General features: G+C 46.9%; 1 protein-coding gene across 2 annotated transcripts in view; it reads right to left on the bottom strand.

The window, feature by feature from the left end:
• The window catches only part of map2k5 (mitogen-activated protein kinase kinase 5), a 65145-nt gene that overhangs the window by 32220 nt on the left and 6110 nt on the right, over positions 1-26815 (bottom strand). For both annotated transcript variants that reach the window (XM_066701222.1, XM_066701221.1), the window contains 11 exons: positions 20628-20697; positions 18123-18163; positions 16487-16554; positions 14784-14832; positions 12642-12706; positions 6786-6825; positions 5844-5912; positions 4127-4208; positions 3047-3108; positions 945-993; positions 745-818 (listed from right to left, as the gene is read on the bottom strand). In XM_066701222.1, the coding sequence (XP_066557319.1) occupies positions 745-818; positions 945-993; positions 3047-3108; positions 4127-4208; positions 5844-5912; positions 6786-6825; positions 12642-12706; positions 14784-14832; positions 16487-16554; positions 18123-18163; positions 20628-20697 (669 nt within the window). The remainder of the gene's footprint in view (positions 1-744; positions 819-944; positions 994-3046; positions 3109-4126; positions 4209-5843; positions 5913-6785; positions 6826-12641; positions 12707-14783; positions 14833-16486; positions 16555-18122; positions 18164-20627; positions 20698-26815) is intronic.

The raw sequence follows: 26815 nt of genomic DNA on the forward strand, positions 1-26815 counted from the left end.
GCACAGACACAGACACGAACGCCAATCAAAAGTCAATGAAAGGGGTCGGGATAACAAGGCTGTTTCCAGGAGGCCTCCCCAGCGAGTGACAGTTGTTGGGTGGGCGGGAGGCGGAGGGCTGGCCTACGTGGTAAATAGAGGCCACAGAGGAGGCATCAAGGACCAAGCACAACAGTCTCTGACAACGTGGAACCCACAGCTGACCTCCCTGCTCACAGAGGAGGGGGAAGGAGGAGCTTCATTCAAATCACCACACTGGGGTCAGCATTGGGGGGGGGGTCTCGGGAGGGGGCAACGGGAATGGAAATTAATTAAAATCGGTTTGTGCCACGCGGTGAATGGCGAGCCCCTATTGTTGCCCGCTGCATTAATTCCTGCAGCAGGCCGAGCACGATCCCCCGGCGGCCGGCCCCATTGTCTGTCGCGGGGAAATGCCTCTCCTGTCAAAGGCGCATTTCAATGGGGCTCTCTGTTTGTTGAGTAGTAATTACAATATCAGCAATTTTCCCTGTCGTCTCAAACAATGCGGCCCCGTTTCTTTTCCAAGGAACGTGGGGCGACCTGGGGGAGCGCAGTCGTGAATGAGAGGCCGTTCCCCAGAGGGCTGGAGCCAGAATGGATGCCATTTGAATCGGAAACCAGGAGAGAGAGAGCGAGAGAGAGGTGGGGAGAGGAGAGGAAAGAAAGGAGAGGAGAGATAGCAGAGAGATGCAAGAGCTAGAAAGGAGAGAGACAAGACAGTACCTGAGTGCTCACTCCGAAGTCACAGAGCTTCACCTGGCCGCGTGTGTTCACCAGCATGTTCGACGGCTTGACGTCTGTTCACACAGCGGCACCACCGCCACAACAAGCACAACATCATCAGTTTTTACCTCAGAACGAGATCATACAAAACGTACACATTACTTATTCTTCTCTCCTCTAACTCAGTGGCGCTTACTTACCTCGGTGTAAAATCTTCAAGCTCCACAGATAGGTGAGGCCCTTGACCACCTGCAGTGAAAGAGAGGGAGTGTTTACAGCGGCCATGGCATCAACGCTGCAGGTGACCTGAGCTCCAGGGTTAAAAGTTAAGGCGAGTGTTGTGAGATACGGAGGGAAGGGGCAGGAGAGCTGACTGTGTTGGAGAGGAGAGCCGACTCAGGCCTCAAGAATCCTGCACCTCAACGCCCCAGCACTCTCTCTCTCTCTTTCCCTCTGTCTACATTTATATATAGATTATACTTATTTGTTGTTTCTAAGGGTGGTAAGTTTATTTAAAAAGTTATTTGTCCCCACTCAAGAAAAGAAAAGAAAAGAAAAGAAAAAAAAGAATAATTAAGAAACACTCTATAATGTTTGAGCCGGATCTCTGTAAAGGCGCTGTTTTGAGTGTGAAGTTCAAGGACGCTTCGGGCCAAAAGTACAAATAAATAAATAAATAAATAAACTTGCAGAAGTAAAAACTTCCCTGCGCCGGCTGAGTTCTGAAGAGACACCCAGATTAAACAGGCCGCTTCCCTCGCCCTGGGCACTTTGTACAGATAATTAGAAGACTTTGTCTGAAGACGAGGAGGAGGGATAAAAAGGAGGAAGTTGTGAATTAAAATTAACAGGGACTAAATAGCCGTCAACGTTTGATTGCGGGGAATGAAAGGCAGTGTTGTCTGAGGGGATAATGAAGGTCGAGGGAGAAGCATCTCCAAATCGACATGTTTAATTAAACAGCATTCGCAGTGCCAGCCCCTGCTCAGATACACCAGTGCCAGCCATCTCGCTACCAAGAAATTAACACCTGGAATGGTCCAACGTCTGACACCAAAAATAGCAAAATAATATAAAATAATAGTAATAATAGTAAACAATAGCAAACTATTGTGATACAAACCTCCTGCATGAATTATTGTTTTTTCTTCCAATACATAAATATACACCGATCAGCCATAACATTATGATCACCTGGCTAATACTGTGTAGGTCCCAAAACAGCCCTGACCCGTCGTGGCATGGACTCCACTAGACCTCTGAAGGTGTGCTGTGGTATCTGGCACCAAGACGTTAGCAGCAGATCCTTTAAGTCCCGTAAGTTGCGAGGTGGGGCCTCCATGGATCGGACTTGTTTGTCAAGCTCATCCCACAGATGCTCAATTGGATTGAGATCTGGGGAATTTGGAGGCCAAGTCAACACCTTGAACTCGGGATTCATCAGACCAGACCACCTTCTTCCATTGCTCCGTGGTCCAGTTCTGATGCTCACCTGCCCATTGTAGGCACTTTCGGCAGTGGACAGGGGTCAGCATGGGCAGCCTGACTGGTCTGCGGCTACGCAGCCCCATACGCAACAAACTGCGATGCACTGTGTGTTTTGACACCTTTCTATCAGAATCAGCATTCACTTTTTCAGCAATTTGAGCTACAGTAGCTCATCTGTTGGATCGGACCACACGGGCCAGCCTTCGCTCCCCACGTGCATCAATGAGCCTTGGCCGCCCATGACCCTGTCGCCGGTTCACCGCTTTTCCTTCCTTGGACACTTTTGATAGGTACTGACCACTGCAGACCGGAAACACCCCACAAGAGCTGCAGTTCTGGAGATGCTCTGACGCAGTCGTCTAGTCATCACAATTTGGCCCTTGTCAAAGTCGCTTAGATCCTTACGCTTGCCCATTTTTCCTGCTTCTAACACATCAACTTTGAGGACAAAATGTTCACTTGCTGCCTAATATATCCCACCCACTGACAGGTGCCATGATAACGAGATTACCAGTGTCATTCACTTCACCTGTCAGTGGCCATAATGTTACGGCTGATCGGTGTATGCAGGCATAATGAGATCTGTGTGATATGGCACAGGGTCCGCAGATGGTCCGGTACAGGACACAGCTCCAAGGGCGTGGGTTGCTGCTCTTGTGTTTAGGAAAGTAGCTTCACACAGACTGACAGACTAAAGCATCATTCAGTCCTGCTTCATGTGGTAGGCTGAGGCCGGTCAAAGGTGCAATGAGTGAGGCAGCAGTGTGGTGTGAGTGGGGGGTGTGCGCTCCGTACCCCCCACACAGGGACTCACCGCCACGGCGATCCGGCCCAGAACGTGCTCCGGGATTCTCCTGTACACGTCCAGAGAGCCGCCTGCACAAAGATAACACAATAACGTGGCAAGGCACTGCGCAACAGAACAATTTCAGCACACACAGGGTTTAGTTATAAATTGTATAAACTGTAATCATTCCCCCCCGACACACACACACACTCCCCCAGAATCCTGTCTGAGCATCAAATCAAATCAAATTTTCCACTGCACTATAAAGGGAATGACAGGGAGAATTTGACTCCCTCTGGACCCCATTCATTAGAACGAAACCAAAGCAGTTTATTCAGCAACAACGAAGCGCCGCGGAGACGGCCAGTCAGGAGGACTCGGCTAAAGTTTTTCTAAAGAACATGCTATCATATAGAAGATTACTCCCTTGGTTACTGGGCAACTACGTGATGTCAGTGAGGAACCCAGTGAAGTGGGCCATAATGGAGTGTCGTTTCAGTTCTGTTTTTAAGGTCTTTCAAACGTGCTTGTTGTCAGCAGCCAAACAGGCAAGACGTGAGCAGGAGCGGCCTACGTGTCTCAGTCACCAAGCATCTGGAATCTGAACAGCAGATTGCTTGGCGAAAAACTTTGCAAAAGCTTTTTAGAACAGCACGTCTCGCTCGCATCTAATGGTGAATGAGTCTGCAGTGGGCGCCCGACCACGATCTCTCCCATGGCTCCTGGAGGCACAGGGGAGGTTGCTTCACATCCGCCTCTCTCACACCTCCGTCCCGTCCTTGACTGCTCCTCTCAGGGCATGATCTGATCGCGCAAAGTCATTAAAAGCCAGGGCATCTGGGCCGTGTAGCTTTTAACACAATGTACCAGCAACGTCTTTCCAAACTATCAACAGCGAAAGTGTTTCTGCCCTGCAAGTGTAAATGGATACATTAAGCAGTGTGAGTGGGGGAGCCTAAATATAGCCCCAGGTCCCAGCAGGCTCTCCAGTGAGAAGGCCCTTCCATCCTCCACTGTGTCCAGACTTGCATCAACTCTAGGATTCATCTCTCACGCTTTCATAATAATAACAGTAATGGGAACAATGAAACAGTAATGAACACTCACCGTCCATGAATTCTGTGCATATGGATATTCTGTTCTCCACAAAAAACGCGCCATAAAATCCTATGATGTAGGAGGAGTCGCACTGCAAAGACAAAAACAAAACAGGACACAGGAATGGGAGTGTTGGTGAAAAGCGCGATGGATTACGAGGTGAGGATCAGAAATTAGAAAAGATTGCTTTCAAAAATATACATGTTATTATATTTATCAATTAACTAAATGCAAGTGAGTGAACAGAAGAAAAATCTACATCAAACCCATATTTGGTGTGACCACCCTTTGCCTTCAAAACAGCATTAATTCTTCTAGGTACACTTGCAAAAAGTCAGGGGTTTTGTAGGCATATAGTCAGGTGTCTGATTAAACAATTATAGCAAACAGGTGCTAATGATCATCAATTCAATATGTAGGTTGAAACACAATCATTAACTGAAACAGACACAGCTGTGTAGGAGGAATAAAACTGGGTGAGGAACAGACAGACTCAGCTAACAAGGTGAGGTTGCTGAAGACAGGCAAGACTGAGCACAGCAACAAGACACAGGGTAGTTATACTGCATCTGCAAGGTCTCTCCCAGGCAGACATTTCAAGGCAGACAGGGGTTTCCAGATGTGCTGTCCAAGCTCTTTTGAAGAAGCACAAAGAAACGGGCAACGTTGAGGACTGTAGATGCAGTGGTGGGTCGAGGAAACTTACTGCAGCAGATGAAAGACACATCATACTCAATTCCCTTTGCAATCGGAAGATGTCCAGCAGTGCCATCAGCTCAGAATTGGCAGAAAACAGTGGGACCCTGGTACACCCATCTACTGTCCAGAGAAGTCTGGTCAGAAGTGGCCTTCATGGAAGACTTGCGGCCAAGAAGCCATACCTCCGACGTGGCAACAAGGCCAAGCAACTCGACTATGCACGAAAACACAGGAACTGGGGTGTAGAAAAATGGCAGCAGGTGCTCTGGACTAATGAGTCAAAATTTGAAATATCTGGCTGTAACAGAAGGCAGTTTTTGTTCACTGAAGGGCTGGAGAGCGGTACACGAATGAGTGTCCGCAGGCAACAGTGATGCATGGTGGAGGTTTCTTGCAAGTTTGGGGCTGCATTTCTGTAAATGGAGTTGGGGATTTGGTCAGAATTAATGGTCTCCTCAATGCTGGTCTCCTCAAGTACAGGCAGATAATTATCCATCATGCAATACCATCAGGGAGGCATCTGATTGGCCCCAAATTTATTCTGCAGCATGACAACGACCACAAACATACAGTGAAAGTCAAGACCTATCTTGACCGTAAAGAAAAACAAGGAGTTCTGGAAGTGATGGTATGGCCCCCACAGAGCCCTGATCTCAACAACATCCAGTCTGTCTGGGATTACAGAAGAGCTGTGATTAGTTCTCCAAGATGTTTGGGCCAACCTACCTGCCGAGTTCCTTCAAAAACTGCAAGTGTACCTAGAATAACTGAAGCTGTTTTGAAGGGAAAGGGTGGTCACACCAAATATGGATTTGATTGTTCTTCTGTTCACTCACTTTGCATTTAGTTAATTGATAAATATAATCTATTAACGTGTATTATTGAAAGCATTCTTACTTTACAACATTTTTTCACACCTGCCTAAAACTTTTGCACAGAACTGTGTGTGTGAGTGTGTGAGAGAGAGAGTGTGCAAGTGAGTGAGTGTGTGTGTTGTGGATTTGCCTCTAGACTTGCAGAGACCCACCTTGTACAGAATCTCCAGCTCAGACATGATTTGCTTCTGCAGTTCCAGCGTGATGTCTAGAGGAATCACCTGCAACAGGACAGGAAACACACAGAGATGGGCTGATCAGAGAGGAGCAGCACAATGTGGGCAAGCGAAGTGAACTGATGGGGAAGCATGTCAAAAGCACTGGAACCCATGATGGTAAAACACAATAACGGCATAAGCAAGTGACATCACCAGTGTACCACAGTCCACACTCACTAGGCCTGCACTAACCATGGGCAGCGATTATTTTAAATCCACAGAGGCATTTGGATTAAGCATGGTGTCTAAGCAGCAAGCAGTACTGCGATAACTGCAGAGAGAGAGAGATGGGCGTTTAACATGTGAAACGAGCCATGGCACACCAGGACACACAGGGACGTGTTGTCAGGTTAAAAAATATGCAGTCAGGTTGCGGGATGATAATTTACTCTGTCCTCCAATGCTCCACACCTTTACTTTACTGCTTTAGTGCATTGATCACCACAAACAGCTGAGATACAAAAAAAAAACAACAAGGCCCTGGTGCGCCGGTTCAGTTGGAGATCATGTTCAGTGTAGCACGAGTCTTTCAGCACTCTGAGCTCGGCACTGAGCTAAGTGAGCACATGTGGCGAGCCAGAGGAGGACAGTTACTTATTTAAGTGGCTCCTTAAAGCCGACATTGGTGTGAAGAGCAGGGCAGGAAGGTGTGTGAGAGAGAGAGCCCGGGGGGAAGCCTGGGAGCAGATGGCACTTTATTCCACACATGCATTGCAGGCGCACAAAAATGTGACTTAATACAGGTGTAAATATTTATTAGTTATTTGATTGATTGGTTGATTGGTTGACTAACCATTCTCTCAGTAAACAGGGAGTATTTTACACAGCATTGTGTGTGTGGAGAGTGACCAGAAAAGGACAATCAGACTGCCTCACCTTCACAGCTAAGACTTTCCCGCTCGGCACGTGATGGGCCCTGTGAGGAGAGAGGAGGAGACATGTGAGGCCAGAGCTACAGCACACTGAGGGAGTAAGAAAAACAATCTGACCTTCAAAAGCTCCACAGGGTTATTTTGTGTATTTATTTGTTTGTTATTTAATTGGGTCTTCACCCTTACAAATTAAATATTCTAAACCTGAAACGTGTCAAAGGGTTTGGAGATGCTCTCTGCTGCCGGCAGGCAGACACAAACCTGGGATTCAGAGACCGCATCTCTGACATGTTTCCAGCCGTGTCAGTCCTGGTTAAACCACAGTAGTGTGTGGAAAAGCACAGTCCAGTCATAGAGGTTATGCCACAGACAGATTAATAATGCAGTCGTGATTCTGAATGTCTCCCTCCGTGGTTCAAAGTGAATGAATAAATAAAGGAATAAATAATTAATTCAATAAATGACGACAATATAACCTACGCAGGTGTATGTAGTGGAGCACAGGGGCTCTGTAAATAAGGCTGGGCCCGCGGTGAGATGAGCAGAGATAAGCAACACACGGGGTGTGAGGTTGCCAGGTCTGAACGCTCTACGGCGCACTCCTCTGCAGCCCCCCCCCCCACCCCAGCCCACGCAGGGCAGCCCGGCCTCGCTCTCCTGGGCCGGCTTGGGGCGTTGGGTTTCAGGCGGATTAAAAGCGAAGCCGTGATGATTTAATTATGATGCTCGTTAATTCAGCAGCGCAGCCCAGAGGTCGGGTTTCGGTGGGGCTGCGGTTTCCCTTTACAACGGTGAAACAAAACCGACTGGACATTTAATCATCCCGTGAGACGCAGGAGTTGTGGGGGGGGCAGTGCCACCAAACCCAACCCCCCCTTGACACAAGAGTCTGGAACACAGTGTCCCAGTGCCTGTCCTCTTTCACCCTATACACACACACACACACACCTGCGAGAGGCCTTATTTGTTTACTGCAGATAAATACGGCACATCTTGATCAACTTGACCTGCCTCCAACAGGCCTGGAAAGTGATTAATGCGATCTGGATAGGGGGATAGCGTTACAGCGCCATACACTTCCAAACAGCAGCACTGCGGTTAATTAATGGTCAACACCTTCGAGAAGATCTGCATCAGCCCGACTGGTGGAGCGCAGAGCAAATATTTACCTCCCTGCGCTCCCCACACACGGGCAGGGGGGCAGGGGGAGGGCAGCGCCACTGCAGTTCACTGTTTGTTTGTTTGTTCCTTTAGTTTCAGTGCTGCGAGAGGGGGCAGACAGTTGGTTTGTTTGATCGTCTGTTTATTTCCTGTTCGATGCATTGATCTGCAAGGATTGTGGCCCATGAAACACAAACTAAAATAAAATAAAATAACACACGCTTCCTCTTTCAATGGCCAGACTTGTCCTGAATGAACACAGCAGAACTCAAATGACAATGTTCCCGGCAATGCATGTATAGTGTCCTGCGGTTTGAGTGTGTGATACAGGTGTGACAGTGACAGGAGCCCGGCTCGTATCAGCTGTTCTAGCTCTAGTTCCCAGGAGGCTTTGTTCCAGTTTTTAGTTTTGATGGGTCGGTCTTCCTTCCTTTAAGCAGCAATCAATACCTGTTAAGCAAGACTGTGTTTCTTAATTAAAAGAGGCGGAAGATGTTAATTGTGAAATGAGCCGAGTCGTTCCTGAGCGTGACGTTAAATACACACATTCTGCACTGCTCCACTCTACACTGTGGTACACTACTACTACTCCACTCTACACTACTCCTCACTACACTACTCTACTCTACACTACTCCACACTGCACTACTCTACTCTACACTACTTCACACTGCGCTGCTCTGACTGCAGGAGTGTTGCTGTCAGGTCTTTTTCTGTTGGTTCATTCTTTGAAACAACCAGGTAAACAGGGCGTTAATTTATCTTTACTACTCTGCTGCTCCTGCAACTAACTACTACAACAACACTACAGTGTTACTAGTACTACTACCAATATCAATAATAATAATAATAATAATAATAATAATAATAATATGGTAGATTACTTATTTAATGTAAATCGCTTTTAGTGCAAGGGGGGTGTCAGTGTCCCTCTCTCCTCCATCTGTGGCTCTGACCCCTGTAATTGCGTCCTGGGCACCTGTATCTTATTTACACTGAAGCCACAGTGTAATGAAAGCTCTGGCATGCAGTATTCATGGGCCCCCCTGCACCGCCCCCGGCCCCGTGCAGAGAGAAGACCAGCGACTGAGAATCAACTGCACGGTGACTTGGCAGGTCTACCGGCACCTCGCTATAGCGGGCAGCCCACAGCACCTGCGTCCCTTAACACTGGGAGAGCGAGAGAGGGAGAGAGAGGGATGTGATGGGGAGGAAGAGAGAAAGAGAGGCAGCGTGGGGAGAGAGAGAGTAAGGGTAAAAGAAAGATTTGGGGATTGAGAGAATATATGAGAGAGAGAGAGAGAGAGAGAGAGAATGGGGGAGAGAAAGAGAGAGAATAGAGGGGAGGGAGAGAGAGAGAGACCAGGCAGCGAGGAGAGAGTGAACCACTTTAAATAACTCTCTTTTAATCGCCGTCTAAATGCACACTTCAATACTGCTTTATACAGTCCTCTGCAAAATTACTGTAACTAACAAGCAGAAATTTATCAGCTTCAGCCAAAAGATCAATGGGAAAATCGATGGGAACACGGTTCACATCTAAAAAGCCCAATGGCAATTTAGGGAAATTACACCATGTAAATGCATGTGCTTTAATTGACCAGTTTCATCAAGCAGGCTGCGCTAGCTGTCTGGGCTGCAGTTATTTACTCTCGCCTTCACAGCTTCAGCTCTGTGCAGCGTAAGCATGCGCAAAAACTTAAAAAAACAGAAGTCCCAGAGTGCCTCAGTGCTGCCAGCCCCCACAGTTCAGCTGAACCGGTCAGTCCCAGGCCCGGCAGCACGCACTGCCTCGGTGCTGTAGACAGAACCTGCTGGTGTGCAATGCATCACACTGGAGGTGAAAGAGACTGCAGAGCTCCAGGGAGCACGCACCCCCCCCACACACAGAACTGACCCTCCCTCCTCCACAAAGAATGACACCTCCTGGGGATTTGATGGTGTCTCTGTACATTTGGTGTCTCAGAGTCTGGGAGAAATCTATATAAAGAAAGAAAGAAAGAAAGAAAGAAGGAAAGAAAGTAAAGAATTTGTTTTTTCAAAAGATAAAAATATGGAGAATTTATTTTCCTCTTTCCCCACTCCATCCAGCTCCAGTTCTATTTAACGTCCACATTGCTGGTTTTGGAATAAAGGAGAGGTGTGTGTGTGGGGGGGGGGTACAGAGAGCGTGCAATGGGAGCAGCCAGTCACACAGCCCCAATAATCACAGCAAGGAGACGGGGGGTGGGCGGGGGGGTTGTTGGAAAGCCCTGAAGACCGCTGGCTGAATTATTTTTCAAAAAGCAATTTAAGGGGAAATGCCCAAGGTACCGCTTCTATACAAATACTGGCCCGAGTGCTGAGCGGTCACACAGGCTTGTGTTTTACATCACAGGAAGCTGTTTAGAATACAGACGCCGCTCTCCGAGACCTTGGCGGACAAAACAAATTACAGCGCAGCCGGGCGGCAACACACACCTCCGCGCACAGACCTGCCCCCCACCACCCTCTCCATTTCAGAGACATGTTGCCCAGCTGTTATCCCCTGACCTGCTGCTGCGCACACACCTTGCTACACCCCCCCCACTCTCCACTCTTGCCACTGCCAACACAGCCGCCCCACACATGCATACACACTCACACACACACGCAGACAGGAGCTCCTGTACATTGACAGAAACCTGAATAACATAAAACAAATGTATACGTATATACATGTGTAATCATATTTAATTGCAAATACCACTGCTTTCATTAATTTGATAAAACAACCGTAATCATCTGTACAACCTGGCTGCACTTGCTCAAAATTTTGACTGGTTTCATATGAACAAAACAGACCTGGTGCCACTTAACACTGTGGCACAAACTTGTATGGGGTCAGAGAGCCAATGCACCACTGGGACACTGCCTCTTCTGAACAACAGGACCGAGAGCACACAGTGTACAGATACCCATGTGCGTACTGTCCTTATTGTGGAGAGCTCTGTAGGAAAATATAAATATATATCTGTTGACAAATACAAAAATAAAAATAGTTTCAGATGGTATTTACAGCACGCTCATCCATTCTAGAGCAGCATGACGTTGAAAAGGTCCATCACTGTCTGAATATTTATCATTAAACTCGTCGTTTTAGAAACCAACCGAGAAAACAAACCGAGACCAACAAAAAAACAGACCCGTACAGTGTTTAAAAATAACATCTCTTTATCTGAAATGAAATTTTTGATTGGCCATTTAAACAGCACTTGAGCTGTCACCTGGGACCGGAGGCCTGCGCTGAGCCCACGGCGGCCCAGCAAATGAAAAGCAGTTTATTAAAGCATCGCGACTGGCTGACTCCCGCCGGACACAGCCTGCAGCTCCGCCGCTTAAAAACAGGTTACCTAAACTGTGGGCCTGAGCGCAGGGAGAGCCGGAATACACACACACACGCACACGCACGAGCACCGTCTTTAACACAATGTGCGGAGATATGTGGAAAACAAACAAAACAAACAATGGAGTAAAATAAATTAAAATTTTTAAATCAGTAGCTTTTTTTTGTGTGTGTGGGTTTTTTTTTTTTACTCACTACCATAAACGAAAATATAGTGAGAGCATATTGATTTTTTACTGGGCTCAATTGACTGAAAAGTTGTTTGTGTAGCAATATTGGCTTTTCTAGTATACTGGAACAATTTCACTGCCTGCAGGACGGTCAGGTGCTTTTCCTGAAGTATAATTATTTTGTCATAAAAGAGAGAGGCCATTAATGTAACCAGGTCCCTGCAGTAAAACAGCAAGGAGCCATAAAAGCCCCCGAAAATAAATAGGATTCATTTTTTAATGAAATTTAGTGTCGCCCAAAGACGACAAGCCTTCCGTTAAGCCAAGGTTAGCCTGAGAAGTGATCAATACTTCAATCTCAATAAACTATTTCAATAATAGTGGATTCAGGTGGAAACGGAGTTTGAAAATTTCAGCTCAGCGACCTGTGACACTCTGTCATGTTTGCTGAACACTGATAATACATCACTCCTGTAATAGAAATGAGTCAGTGCGCACTTGTACAGAGCCACGCTCAGGGAAACGCTGCCATTCCTCAACTTCAAAATCAATATCATATACGTTGCCAACCTTCAGATCATAAAAATAAAACACACACACGCGTATGCATACACACACACCCACCAGGCATGCACACTAACCTGCCTGATAGATGTCAAAAGGACATGAGAGATTTACAGGGCAAGTTGTTTTTGGCATTTTTTCTCCCGTATGTGTAAAATTGGCAGACAGAAATGTTAAACTCAAGGCGCAGTGATCCGCAATTACAGGGAACAGCAACATCAGTAATTAGGACAGCGTCAGACCTCAGTGACACAGGAACACAAAGGGAAACACTCACCCTGGGCCTGCAATGGTACAAACACCGCTCAACCTCCATATGATTATAATCTGTGTATTTATCTGTGTCTCGTATTTATTATGTCCAGACATCTTTGGGGGTACAAATTAAACTGCTCTAGTGAAAATTCTGCAGAAGGGTGGAAACTATAACGATTTATTAATTTAAAAGAAAAATCTTTAAAACATAAAAAAGGAAATGGTGCGTGCGCGTGTGTGTGTGTGCGTGCGCGTGTGTGTGTGCATGTGCATGTGTGTGTGTGTGTAGAGCATCCAACACCACGCACTGCCCCCACGCAGCCAGCTCAGAGGAGGCCTCACTCACTTGTACACCGTTCCCCCGTTGCCATGTCCCAGCATGTCTCTGTATCGGATGTCTTGTTCGTTCATCTAGAGAAGAAAAAAATAGAAGAAGAAGAAGAAGAAGAAGGGAAATAAAAAATAAAAAAGAGGAACGCCACCAGGAAGGCAGAAGTGTCAAGGAGAAGCAACTCAAGGCCGTAAACAACGAGCAGGCCAGGTCATCCCAAGTTCAGCAGCAAGAAAAGAGAGATCAATACAACATTTGCTGTCCAATTTATAAAAGACAATACCAGGGGACAAGTGATGGAAAGTTTAATGACAATTTGTTTGCCTGGGTCATTTCATTAAAGTTTGATAAAAGGTGTCAAAATGGAATGATATAATGTGGGCAGCTGCTGGGGAGGCTGGGAAACTTTCAGAAGGAGAGCCGGCTGTGTCTCTCTGCACAAACGCACGCACACACACAGTAACACACACACACACATCCTCACACTCACTCACTGCACATACACTCACACAAGAGTTACACACTGCTACACTCACACAAACTCACTCACTCACACTGACATGAACTCACACAAAACATAAAACTGTCTCACTGCACAAACTCAGACACACACAATCCACTCTCACTACACAGACACACAGTGACAGTTTCAGGCGGGGGGGGGGGACCAACTAGGCAGTTTTTTCATTCTCACTGAAAGCCATCTTCTTCTTACCCATTAACGTAACCATAACAGGCACCCGGACCCTGACCCTGCTGCCTTCATGCTAACCCTAGATCTGCAGGCAATACACACACAGGGGTAACGCACTTTCAGAGCCCCTATAAAAGCAGTCACTTCATTACGGCAGAGTCTGTTTCAGTGTCTGTGGTGCTCTTCCAGGTGTGTAGAGAGCAGCATTAAGTTAAAAAGGTTAAGCACCATCACTGAATATATATATAGTTTCGCAGGCCGTTACACCCGTACTGGGGTGAAACAATGACAATCACCCACTGTGATGTAAACTTTACAGGGAATACGGAGTCTGTGTGCACTGCAAGGACCCGGGCTGACACATGCTGAGAGACAGAGAGGGGGAGGGACACAGACACAGAAAGAAATGGCATAGAAATAATGAAAGAGAGAAAAAGAAAGAAAGATAGCTTGAAATGGGGAATCAGTGTAGGGTATAGTGTGTGGAGTTTCTCTCTTCAGAGCAGTGAATACTAAGGGGACTGGGCTCAGCCCTCCTCCCACTGGCCTCTGTCACTCTCTCTCTCTCGGCTCCTGGGCGGGTGGGCCGGCAATCAGGCTGACTGACAGATATTAGATAAATATTTATATCACATAACCTGTATCAATGGGGCCTGCACAGGGAAAGCTATTCTGGAGCTGTCGATACCTGATTCTCACTGAAGGATCATAATTTTTCTTGGCAATTTTTTTCTGGAGGAGGCTAATATGAAGTCGATACGTTAGTGTCAGGGCTAATTTTGAAAGAGAAAGAGAGAGGGAGGGATGGGGGGAGGGGAGATGGGGGGAAGGGGGGGCATGAGAGAGAGAGAGAGAAGCTGTGGCACACTTTCAGCACTGGGCTGCATCCTGCCCTGCAATTCAGGACAATTGATTCAGTTACAAAGCGACAGTGAGGGAGTGGGGGTGAGACAGGAGAGGAGAGGGAGTGAAAGAGGGAGGGAGGGCGGCTGTCAACTGTCAGGGGGCTGCAGCTCCATTAGTCCAGAGTGTTACAGGTGGCATCTGGGGACTGGCGTGAAGGGACGCCTCTTAATTGTCTTGCTGACACACTCCACTTCAGCGCTGTGATACATGGAGGGTGAATGAAGCTCGGAGAGGTCGCGACAAAGGGGACAATGAATATACATCGCGGGTGATGAAGATTTCAGCCGCACCAGCGCGAAAGGGGAAGTGAGCAGCAGTTAAGAAAATCAATAAGGATCTCTCATTCGGGTGGACACACACGCGCGCGTACGTCTCAGTCAATAAAAGCTAATAGGCCTGCCTTATTGCACCACACTATAGAGCCACTGCACACACACGATGATATACTAATACACTGGTACAGCGATACGCTAATATGCACCGATACACTGACACAGACACAATGATACACTACCACACTGACACTGATACACTATAACAGAGCCCCACACTCTCACCTGCCCATTGGCCAGGATCTTCTTCAGCTCGGCCGAGGACTTCTTTAAACTGTGGGAAACAGAGACAGGGTCACCACTGAGAAGAAACACCCATTGCTGTGCAGGACTCGCAATGCTTGTCGCCCCCATACACAGACACTGTGAATGCAATTAAAGCTTATTTGAAAATATACAGAAAAACATACATGTAATAAAATAATACTAATTGCCCACAATTATAATAATAATAATAATAATAATAATGTATATATCGTGTTTCCTTGTTTAGGTTGTCTCTGGTTTGATTTGTGTGCTCTTTAGATATTGAAATGCTACAGAACAATGTACACGGCACCCACACATACATACACACACACGCTCACCCCCTCCCGCCCACCACACCCGCACACACACATTGACCCTTGTCCCATCCCAGCAAACATGGCACATCACCACTATCTCTGAAGAGTGGTCACAGGCAAGCTGGAGCTGAGATTTCACAACACGCATTAAAAACCCCAGTGGAGGGAGAGAGACTGAGAGTTAAAAAAAAAAAAAAAAAAGGAAAGAAAGAAATGTAAAAAAGAACCATCCAACTGCACTGTCATTACACTAATTAATTGTACAATTAATTCTGCTATTCCAAAAACGGCCTTCTAACTGCTCTTTGTAATTAACGTACGATTTGCTGGGAATGAGCACAAGTTTCTTCAGCTGTATCCTTCAATACTCCAAGCTGCGTTTTTCAGGGGACGCTAATTAATTACAAATAACAAATGACTCTCCAGTGGCTTCTCACTACAAAAAAAAAAAAAAAAAAAATTGAACCCTTCCAATATTTTAAACTTTTTGTTCCATCTCCTCCTACGGCGCCTCCCTCGGCCAGCTGATCAGGCGCGAATGAGCGTCTGTGGCGCTACTCGGCCTCTGCGGGTGACCCAGAGCGTCAGTCAACGCTTCAATTGAGGCACTCAATTGATTAAGTACCAAACCAATCGATCGATCAATCAATCAATCAATCAACATACATTGATTTAATAAACTGTATATAGAGGTGGCGGTCCAGCACTGGCCTCAGAGAAATACCACAGATATTCCCAAAAACAACAAAAACCACAACCACCACAAGCACAATGTCCCAGTATTTGTGGATGCCACAGTGTGGGCACACAGGGCCTGTAATGGTTACTCCAAAAGGATGCCAGACAAACAGCAAGTAGGTTTAGATCACCAGACTGACTCTCACCGGGCTGGGTGTGTTCGGCACTCAGAGGCCCTAGCAGGGTACAGCACAGCCGAAAAACAAACATTTTAAAAAGGGATCTTTGTGTCTGTACTTGATTTCTTAGCAGATGCCCGTATCCAGGGTGACTTACAATTGTTACAAGATATGACATTATTTATTATTAATTTATTATTATTTATATGTTTGTTGTATGTATATCATTCTATAAACAGCCCTGTGGCTACTCTTTGAAGGGCGCTATACAAATACAAATGTATTGATTGATTGATTGATTGTGTGAGTGCATGTGATCTGTGTGTGTTGTGTGAGTGAATGTGATGTGTGTGTGTGTGTTGTGTGAGTGAATGTGATGTGTGTGTGTGTGTTGTGTGAGTGAATGTGATGTGTGTGTGTGTGTGTTGTGTGAGTGCATGAGATCTCTGTGTGTGTTGTGTGATCTCTCTGTGGTGCGGGGTGTTCCTCATGTCCAGTGCCTCACCTATTATTGGGCAAAGTCTCCGTTGCGACGGGGGCACAGTGATTGGAAGAGCCTGTGCGGGTGTTCACCTGTGGGGCACATGAAGAGGAATCAACATCACCCCCTCCCTCCTCTCTCTCCCTCTCACCTCCTCCTTCTCCCTCCATCCCCCTTCCTCCCCCCATCTCTCTCTCTCTCTCTCTCCTCTCACTCGCAGGTCTCATTAACCTGTGGGCCCCCCTCCCCTCAACCCCCCCCACACTCCTCAGTTCAACAGGAAGGTTAATTGGCTTTTGTGTGTGAGACAGAGAGAGAGACAGAGAGATGGGGGGGGGGGCGCAGGCAAAAAGAGGGTCTCATGCCCAAGTCAAATAGGGGACAGAGATAAAGAGGCAGAGATTACTTCACAGATCACACACAATCACTCACAACTGCATTCACAAGTGCACACAACACTCTCACTAATCTGCCCTCTGGCCCGCTCCTCCTTCTAGGCAACACACTGATGGCAACCAGCATTATTTATCATGTCCCCCCTTATCCTGTAGTCATATTTAACCCAAATTAAAAACAAAGGGTTCTGCCTAAAAATAACTTGTCTAATTGAGGTCCGCGGGTCAAATATTCCACAGCCCGGCTAAAGCAGGGAATCATTCCGTAATTAGATAAGGATAAAGACCTAATTTAAATGTATATATTTTTTCTTGTTTCCAAGCCAATTAATTTTAAATTAAAAGAATTAAACGGAAAAAAGAGGATTGCCAGGGGTTTCACACAAGATACTAAAAACACATGATTAAAAAAAAAAAATCAATGATGCATATTACTCATGTACAGGATGTCATACATAATAATTAATAACATCCAAGGCAGAATCAGTGTTTCTTAAAGGATTCACAGCAACCAAAACATTAAATAATCCTGTGAGCGCCAGAAATCATGTACACCTGGCTTTCCATCTATGTTTGTAGGTACAGAGCCCTGCCATATTAAAATAAGTAACCTTCTGTCCCAGAGGTGTCAATTACAGGCACACATTTGCCTCGGCATCTGAGTCTGTGGTAGGCCCTGAAAGACACACATCTAGGCTGCCTGGTATGGTTGTGTCTGTCAGTGCCTCTGTTTATGTGTGTCAGTGTGTGTTAGTGTCCCAGTGTCTGTTTCTGTGTGTGTCAGTGTCCTGGTGTTTCTCAGTGTCCTGTGTGTGTCAGTGTCCCCTCAGTGTCTGTGTCTCTGTGTGTTAGTGTCTCTCAGTGTCCCTGTGTCTGTCAGTGCCTGCGATCTCGTCAAGGCCGCTCATTTTAATAAGCCAGGGCTTTGCAATGACAACACCCAGATGGACCCAGAGAGAGGACTACGCCCTCCCCTGCCCAGCCCTCTCTCTCTATCCGGCTCTGAGCAGGACAGAGCCACCGAGGTCAGCAAGGTGCTCTGAGACCAGGGCCCTGAACTCTGAGAGATGAGGACACCCCCCACCACAGTGCACCTCTCAGTCCAGCACTGTGGAGGGGTAGAGGAAGAGAGAGAGAGAGAGAGAGAGAGAGAGAAAGAGAGAGAGAGAGAGGGAGCCCTGGCTTCACTTGACATTTCAATAAGTGGAACACAGCGTTACCAAATCCATTCCCAACTTTCCTGAAACAATTATTGAAGTGGGTACCTTCAGGCCATGTATGTTCCGTTTCCCAGGAGGCTTGCAGGCTGAAACAGTAATTGACTAAATTGTAGAACACATCAGGGCCATTTACAAATTTGCTCAAAATGAATCGTTTAAAAAGAAATGAGGGTGACAGAAATTAGCAGAGAAAATGATTGAGACGTGGCTCTGGAGACCTGGGCTGGGAATTAGGAAGCCAGGTTTTTTTTTAAACTTGCAGGCGTGAGCGTTTATAAATGGGGCTGCTGCTGTGCCCGGCGTGCGAGGCTGACGTGTATTTATACAGTGTATTAAACATTACACACACACTGCACGCTGCACGTAGAACCTCAGAACCAGGGCACTGGGCTGTAAGTACACAGCACGTCCCAGCTCAGGTTTCAGAGCGCCGGAGAGGTTTTCAGTCTGCAATAAAAACTTTCGGCTTTCAGCTAATAACATGGGCATGTTCCTCATGTCAGCTACGCGCTGTGAACAATCCTCTACACTGCGTGGCCCGGCAAAGATCCAGAAAACCGCACTGCGTCACAAAGCCTTCAAAGACTGACTGGGATCTGAACACGATTTAATATCAGTTTCACATTCGGCGCAAAAAATAAATAAATACATATAAATGGTGTTGTACATGCTTTAGAAACACATTCCGCAGGAGGAAACGATTGCATGGTTTAAACGTTTTAAAAAGCAGAAATCTTTGAGCTATGTGGGACCTAAAAAAATTAAACAACAGCAACAGCAACAAACAAATGTCACAGAGCTCAAGACACAATCCTCAATTGGCTTTTAATGGTGAGGAGAACTGCCTGCAAGGTGTTTCAGAAATAAAAAAAGGGATCTTAGCTACATGTTACAGATTGTTCCCATTTCCTAAGTACAATTCCCAACAAATTGTATGTTAAAGGGGCTGTCAATTTTGATTGATTGTCCTGTGGAGCCCGAGCTGATTCCTCCTCTCAGATGCGCGTGTGCTTTACCCCCCGCCGGGCAGCCCCAGCCGCCAGCAACACCCCCGCCCATCTCTCCCACCAATCAGCTGTAATTATTAAATACATCGACTGTGTTCAATTCCGGTGGCTTTCGCAAAATGTACACTTAATGAATGCTGTAATGGTTTATTTCCACCGTCAACACTCTCTCCGCGCAAAGCCGGGTTATTTATTTTTTGCACAATGTTAGGTTTGGTCTGCCACCTCCGCCCAGGATGCGGCACACACTGGTTCCCCCTTTCCCCAGTAGATGTCTTTCCAGGGGTGGGGAGGGCACAACGCGGCTCTGCCACTGTCACAGTGCGCCACCTTCCCTATGCCGTGTTTATTTTGTCCAATGCATTTTCAGTTATTTTCAATGTATTTGACTTTTATGTTGGTGAGCAGTTTTGCTTTAATCACGTTTGTTTTGTTGTTTTGTGCACATGTTTATTTAAAGTTAAGTTTTTTGTTTTTCGTTAAATCACAAAGATTTTAAAAATTTTAAGTGATTTTAAGAATTGATTTTTAAAAGTTTTTAATCACAAGTATTAAAAATTGAATTGTTTTTATATGTAACGTAAAATACTACACACAATAAAACAGTATTCCCTATGCCGTGTTCACTGAGAAGCATCACTGATGAGGATAGCCATGCAGGACGTAACGCTGATATTCTACTTCCCCGGCCTGCTTTCCCTTTCTTCGCTGGGAATAAACACTGGTGCAGGTACCAGTTCTGAGCTTGAACGATTAAAAAAAACAAAACACGAAAAGCAAAGAAGAATCAACAAAGCCTATTATTCACTTACACAACCATAAATGATACAAATGGATCACAAATCAGAATCCGCGTCTTCTAAACAGGTTCACGGCGATTACAAGAGTAAAGAACGATGCATGCGGTCGCCATCACGCACCCTCTATATATCTCACTTTCCATATCTACACTGCGGATTTATGGGCTCATATATCCAGCACCGTTACACAGAGACGGCTCTCAGAGGCGCTACTCGCAGCCCGGAGGTCAGTGGAGCACGGTCCACTCGGCAGGAACGCTCCTGGAAGAATGTGCAGACGCCCAGCGATTTATTTGCTCGCTGCGGCTCAAGCTGTTTGTATAAGAGGGATCAGAGTGCAGGATTACACGGTGGCAGACACCCTGTCCTCAGAGTCGGGTCTTTGAAGCCGGGGACTCGGGGCGTCTCTGTGAATGTGCCTTTGTGTGCAGTGTAACCGGAGTGCGCCGTCCTGACTGACAGGCTTCCCCCGAATGTGTAATTAACTCTGTGCGATGCAGAGCTCTGAGCCGGCCAGGGCATGCAGGGCGCTATATAATAATAAAAACGCATTGCATCCTGGGTTAATAAATAAATACAAATAATAGTAATCATTTTGTTCTGTTATACTGAGATATGTGTTATGGTACGGTTTGGCATTATGTTGTGGAGAGCGGACAGCAGACAGTGGAGAGCGGACAGTGGACAGTGGAGAGTCCACAAGGAAGAGTGGACAGTGGACAGGCCAGAGTGGAGAACATTACCTCTGGGGAAGATCTGCAGGGGCTCGGTGAGCTGCCCGTCAGCCTGCTGCTCCATCACAGTGTTGTAATACTGGGGAGTAAACACAGAAGACACACGCGGTCACAGAGGCACTGCTGCTCCCCTCTACACAGAACAACAGAATGCCCCCCCCGCCACAGTGCCAGCACACATTGACCCCCTTCTGACCCAAGCATCTTGGCACACAGCAGGACCCAACGATCTCGGAAACAATCACAGGAACCATAACCAGGAGAGAAACTTGCCGGTTACTCATTGTATCCAGAGCCTTACAGGGGGCAGGCGGGTGACTGCGGTGTAAACACCTGAGCAGCGCATTGAACATCGAGAGCTCGGCTCTACACCTCAGGACGCAGCGCCGGTGGTTCAGCACAGAGCAGTGCAGGGCAGTAACTCACACGAGGCAACACAACATGAGAGGGGAAAAACACTGAAAGGTTTCTGACTTTAATTACTGAAAAACAGCACTTTCCTGACCGTTCTATTATTAGAACATGCAATTGCATGAGAACAAACAGCAAGACTCACACACACTGTCACACACACATCTATACACACACATATACATATATATATATATATATATATATATTAAAAAACACTTTAATTTTGACTTGTCCACAGTGTTTCAGAACAGCGCAGAAAATGAGGGTGCCACTGGCTATTTGGAGCATTGTCCAAGTAATCTTTCTTTAATGGAAAATTTGCTAGTTATTGATCCACATCTTGTACTGCCTGCCAGCTACACTCCAATCATGGCCTGTCAGAAGCATTAAAAGGCTTTTTGTTGGCGGTGCTGAGCTGCACTGGGCCGAGTGGAGCAGGGCAATATCCGCCGGCCGCCCTCCTGCTCCTATTAATTACCTTGCGCTGAGCCGCCGGTCACCTGGGTCACCGGGGTGGGGGGGGCGGCCAGGGTTTGGAGGGCAAGCCTGAACATTTGCCAAAGCAGCTTCCAACAGGAAGTCCAAAAGGCTGGCGCTGACCCCTGTGGGAGGAGCACCCTGGAGCAGCCGCAACTGTGTGTGGAGGAGAGCGCGGGGGTGCGGTCCATGTGGCATGGAAAGGGCAGACATGAAGGGGGAGGAGAACAGCTAAAATACAGCTAACGCACCACGGTACTTTGTAATAAGACTAGGCCGCCCTTTACTGTCCCCACCCCACAGCCCACTAAAGGTACGCTGGACTCGACGTGTGCCACCCCCTGAGGGAGAGCAGGGGGTCATGTGGGGGTGAGGCTAGGGTCATGGTTTTCACTCAGGGAAGGGGGTGACAGAGGGGTCGGGCCAGCCAGGGGGCAGGGTTGACATCCACAGTGAGAGGTCTGAGGCTTCTCTCTCTTGCTCTCTCTCTCTACCTGCATCTCCCTGTCTCCCTCTCTTTCTCCCCTCTGTCTTTCTCTCCCTGCTGTCTCTCTCTCTATCTACAATCACCCACCTCTACCTGCCTCCCTCCCTCGCTCTCAGCAACATCTGAAACAGAGATCAGGGTATTCGGTGTGGGAGGAACAGCACAGGAGGCTGGATTACTTACTATTCAACACTTACTTACTATTGTGTAAGTCGCCCTGGATAAGGGCGTCTGCCAAGAAAAAAAAATAATAATAATAACACAGGAGCGTAAAACACAAAATCATCATCATAGTATCAGCAGAAATACAGAGTGTCCACAATCACACAGAGCCAGGGTTACACAATCACAGCTGACAGGCCTATAGGACTGAGACACATCAGGACAGTAAGGTCAGCTCACTGGGCTATTGAAACTGCAGTCGTCTGTGGACACTACACAAAGACTAATGTTTTTAATACATGAAGATGAGATTTGAGAAGGTGGGAAGCGCTTCTTCTCCTTCTTCTTCATACTAACATACTAACACAATATTACAAGAGGATCAGAAGTCACTGTAAGAAAAATGAAATAATACACGTAGTAGCCACTCAAGTGACGGAAGTTCAGCCATGTCCATTAGCCTCCCATGACAGAAGCCTATCTGCTGCACAAATGTGGCAAATACACCGAACCATCCATAGTCTGTGCCGTCAACCCGAGAGGTGGAGCCACAGTCGACCACACGACGCAGGCTGCAGGGATGAAGGTTTTTATAGACCACACAATAAGGCACATGAAGCTATTTGGAAGAGTCCAAGTTAAATAGTTGAGGCAAACTCAAAAGTTGACTGTAAATATGAAACCATAGCCCTAGAAACAACGCTACACATTTCCCAATTAAAACAATAGTACTCCGGCGATACAGAAACGATATTTTAAAGCAGCAGTCCACCTGCACCTCATCCCGACTCACAGAATCACAGCCCTAACATCATTACAGGGCAAAGGTGACAGTAGATATGACACTCGAACCCAGGTAAAGTCACTAACAATAACAAAAAGAAGTCATGACAATAGTACTCCAGCCACAGGCAAATCAAACCCCAAGCTCATTAGAAGTCAAAGGGGCTTGTAGATATGAAATCCAAACCTGGCCAGTTCCCTTCGTCCCAGATGGACAGGGTCAGAGAGCTGCTTTAACTATCTAGGCCTGGGAGTGCAGCGCTGAGTGAGGCTTACCCCCCTTACCTCCACAAACGGGAAGCCCACCCACTGCCTCCCTGTCCTAGCTGTCAGCACCCCACCAAGGGAAGGGCGCTCCCCTGTGTGAGTGGGTATGTGAGTGTCAGTGTGTGAGTGTGTCAGTTGCACATTTGACGTGTTGTTGTTTTCTCTCTCCTCCCTCATGGTGACTTGTGTGAACGTGGCGAGGCTGCATGCCGCGTATCATGCTTTCTGCAGGACAGGCCCAGCTCTGACACCGGCCTCCTCAGACCCCCACTGACATACCACCCACACTGAGAGTATTTTCCCGCCCCTTGGCAGCGGCCTGCGCGAGCCGGGTGAGTGACGTGCGCTCACACGCTGTGTAAACAAACAGGGCAGGGGGACGGCGTCTGGCTCTGACTGTGTGCCCGAGCGGGGACAGCTGTTATTAAAAGGGCTATTTATCACTGTCGCTGCTACACAGGTTTCTGCGCTGAGCCCTGGAGGGTTCCTCAGCAGGGCCACGCGGGAACAATGAGGCTCCTCTCCCCCCCAGCCCCCCAGGCACGCAGCCCCACTCCCTTCATTTTCCATCCCACTGCCTTTGATTACAGACGCAATTACCGACTAACCTGTGATACTGTATTAAAAAAAAATCCCCCCCACCCCTCCTTTTGTTGGACAATAACTAAACTAAACTCCAGATCAGCACAGCTATCCTTCAGCCTGGGGGGACAGGGTGAGTGTGACCCCTCCCATCTCACACACACAAACACTCTCACACTCACTCTAACACCCACATACACACACAGACACCGGTCAGCCTCCTACTGTCCCACTGCAGCCACAGCAAGCAGCACCATGGAGTGACCATGGACAGGACACTCGAGTGGTACAGCAGTCTGCACCTCCTGCAGGCCTTCCCAGCTTTCCAGATGTTAATAATAACCACCAATAATAATAACAACCATTTGCATCAGCGCGTACCCCTCCTATTCTATACACTGCAGGCTGCTGCTGTGTGCCATTGATGGTACGGACAGGGTGATAAAAACCTAAAAACCCTTCAATTGGGAGAGAAACGATGAGAACAAGTAAGGTCAAGGGTCTCCCTCAGCTCTCATTTCGACTGTCTCCCAGTAGAGTCACAGGCTCCGCCCCCTGGTCACTGAAGGCTCCGCCCCCTGCTCTCCATTCCAAATGAATTGCTTGCTTAACTTTTTCCTCCCTTCACCCCCTTTTAATTCCCATTAAATTAATATAATAGGTATCCACTCAGCCGGAATTAACGGCACCGCAGCATAATCGCAGGGTCTCGGCGGAGTGTAAACAGCCAGCGCGAGCGAACTCCACACGCTTTGAATATGGATGGAATAATTGCTAAATGCATAACCCTTGCATAAGACCCCATCACATCTGCTTTTACACCTGTATTGCATTTTCCCCTTCAATCAGCAGGTTTTGCAGACAGCGCTTCAGTCCCGCAAGGGGCAGAAAACTATTAAAAGAGAATTGAAAACTCATTTGCCATAAGACTGGAGATCACAAGCAGAGGAAAGTGTGGACGTAGCAGGAGCAGAACAGAGCGGGCCACAGCACAGGGAAGAGTTATTATATGATTTTTAATTGATTTTTTTTTTTTTTAGATTATTATCGTTTGGTTTACGTTCAAGTCACCTCCCCTCCTCTTAAAACAGCCTGAATGTCTACCTTCTTCTTACCCCCCCACCCCCTCCTCCAATAAGCACTTTAAAGCAGATCTATACTTAATTTCTTTAATGATAATTAATTAATCTGCACATATGCATAGAGGATGACAGATGCATTTACTGTACTGCAGACCCAATGGCAGGTTTCCCCAATCGCTACAACCCCAGGAGCACGTCACGAGGTCAGCACTGGGGGGGTCACACTGCCTCTCATTTTAATTTCTCCCAGAGTTCATAATTTCTTAATGCAGCTAATCTGCATACCTGTCTACAAGTCAGTGTCATCGAGAGTCTGTAATTACATTTACCACTTATTTGTTTGTTGTTTGTGTGTAACTTGGGGAGGGGGGGTGCTGGTGGTAGCATCACTTGTGTCTCAACAAACAAATATACAAAAATGAATGAATCAATTAATGAACATAGCTATTTTTTCATTACTTTATTGGTTGGACTCAGCCCCGGGTTAATGCGAGAGGCTTACCAACGTGGCCGGATCCAGCCACCCACGAGCCCCTACTGGTCAGCGCTGCCCAAGGAGCACAACCTGCGCTGCAGCATCCAGTCCCTTGTGCCGAGACACTGACCTCTGCATTGACATCTGACTTCACCTTGCCACTGTTGACCCCAGGAGGGGGGTGCGACCTGGCCGATCTCGGCCTGACTGGAGTGGGTGCCTACTCAAGGGGGGTGGGGGATGGGGGGGCAGGTTGACCCCAATTGACCCCCTACCGGCCCAGGGGAATGCCTCCCCAGCACACTCACTGAGAAACCCTGATCAGCTGCACTGTTCTCAGAGGTCTGGACTGACACCCTCACCACCCTCACACACAGCACACAATTTACACAAAGCACACACAACGCATACACTGCCCATACACACAACACACTCAGACCGCCCATAAACACACTACACATAAGTATACAGCACTCACACACACACACACTACTCATAAGTATACTGCACACAAATGGCAATGCAATAAGAAAAATAATGAGAACAACAGCAATCAACCATTAAAAATTCAGAGCGATAGACAGACATATAAATAAATAAACAAACAAACAGAGAGACAGACAGGCGCGTCAGAGCAGCTCTTGTGTGTGTAAATGAGATGAAATTGAGCCCATGGCTACAGCTTCACTGCGGGCTGATGGGGGGGAACAGACAGCCCCGGATGAAAGTAGATCTTGAAAATTTTTCCCGCCCAGGGGTCCATTTTTAATGAGCCGAAACTTTAAGTACTGCGTAATAAATAATAAAAATTGATAGTTCATTTAGCTTTCACTGTACCTAATGGAAAAGCCATTAAAATCTATTATTCTTAATGTCCGCGATGTGAACAGTAAGTATGGAGGAACGCAGCACACAGCACTGCATCATAAAGAAGAAGGAAATAATGAAGCCTTACACTGTACACATAAGACACATTTATACAAGTTAATAAAGGTCCACAAATAAACCACAGTATTATATATATATATATATATATATATATATATATATAAAATGCATATAAACTCAACACCTACTCCTCATTTTAGGAATGCTGGAGAATAACTATAAATATGTATATAGACTATGGCACTGCTGTGGATAGGTACATACTGATAATAAAGACACATATACCCCCACACAACAAGGGTGTGTGTGTTCAGAGAGAAGCCAAGCATTTGCATTCTCAAACTACATGAAAACACCCCGTATTCTAAATAAGAACACATCCCATATTCTAATTAAAGAACACACCCAGTATTCTAAATAAGGAACACCCCCTTATGATAAATAAGGAAATGACCAATCATATAGTTGGGTGTGAGTGGGGTGGGTTCTGAGTGCCGCAGGGGTGTAGGGTGGGCACACTTTATTGTTCAGTGTGGGTTAAACCCGAGAGCCAGGGACTGGGCTGGGCCTGTCAGGGGGC

Source organism: Amia ocellicauda, chromosome 4 (assembly GCF_036373705.1).
Source record: "Amia ocellicauda isolate fAmiCal2 chromosome 4, fAmiCal2.hap1, whole genome shotgun sequence".
NCBI lineage: Eukaryota > Metazoa > Chordata > Actinopteri > Amiiformes > Amiidae > Amia > Amia ocellicauda.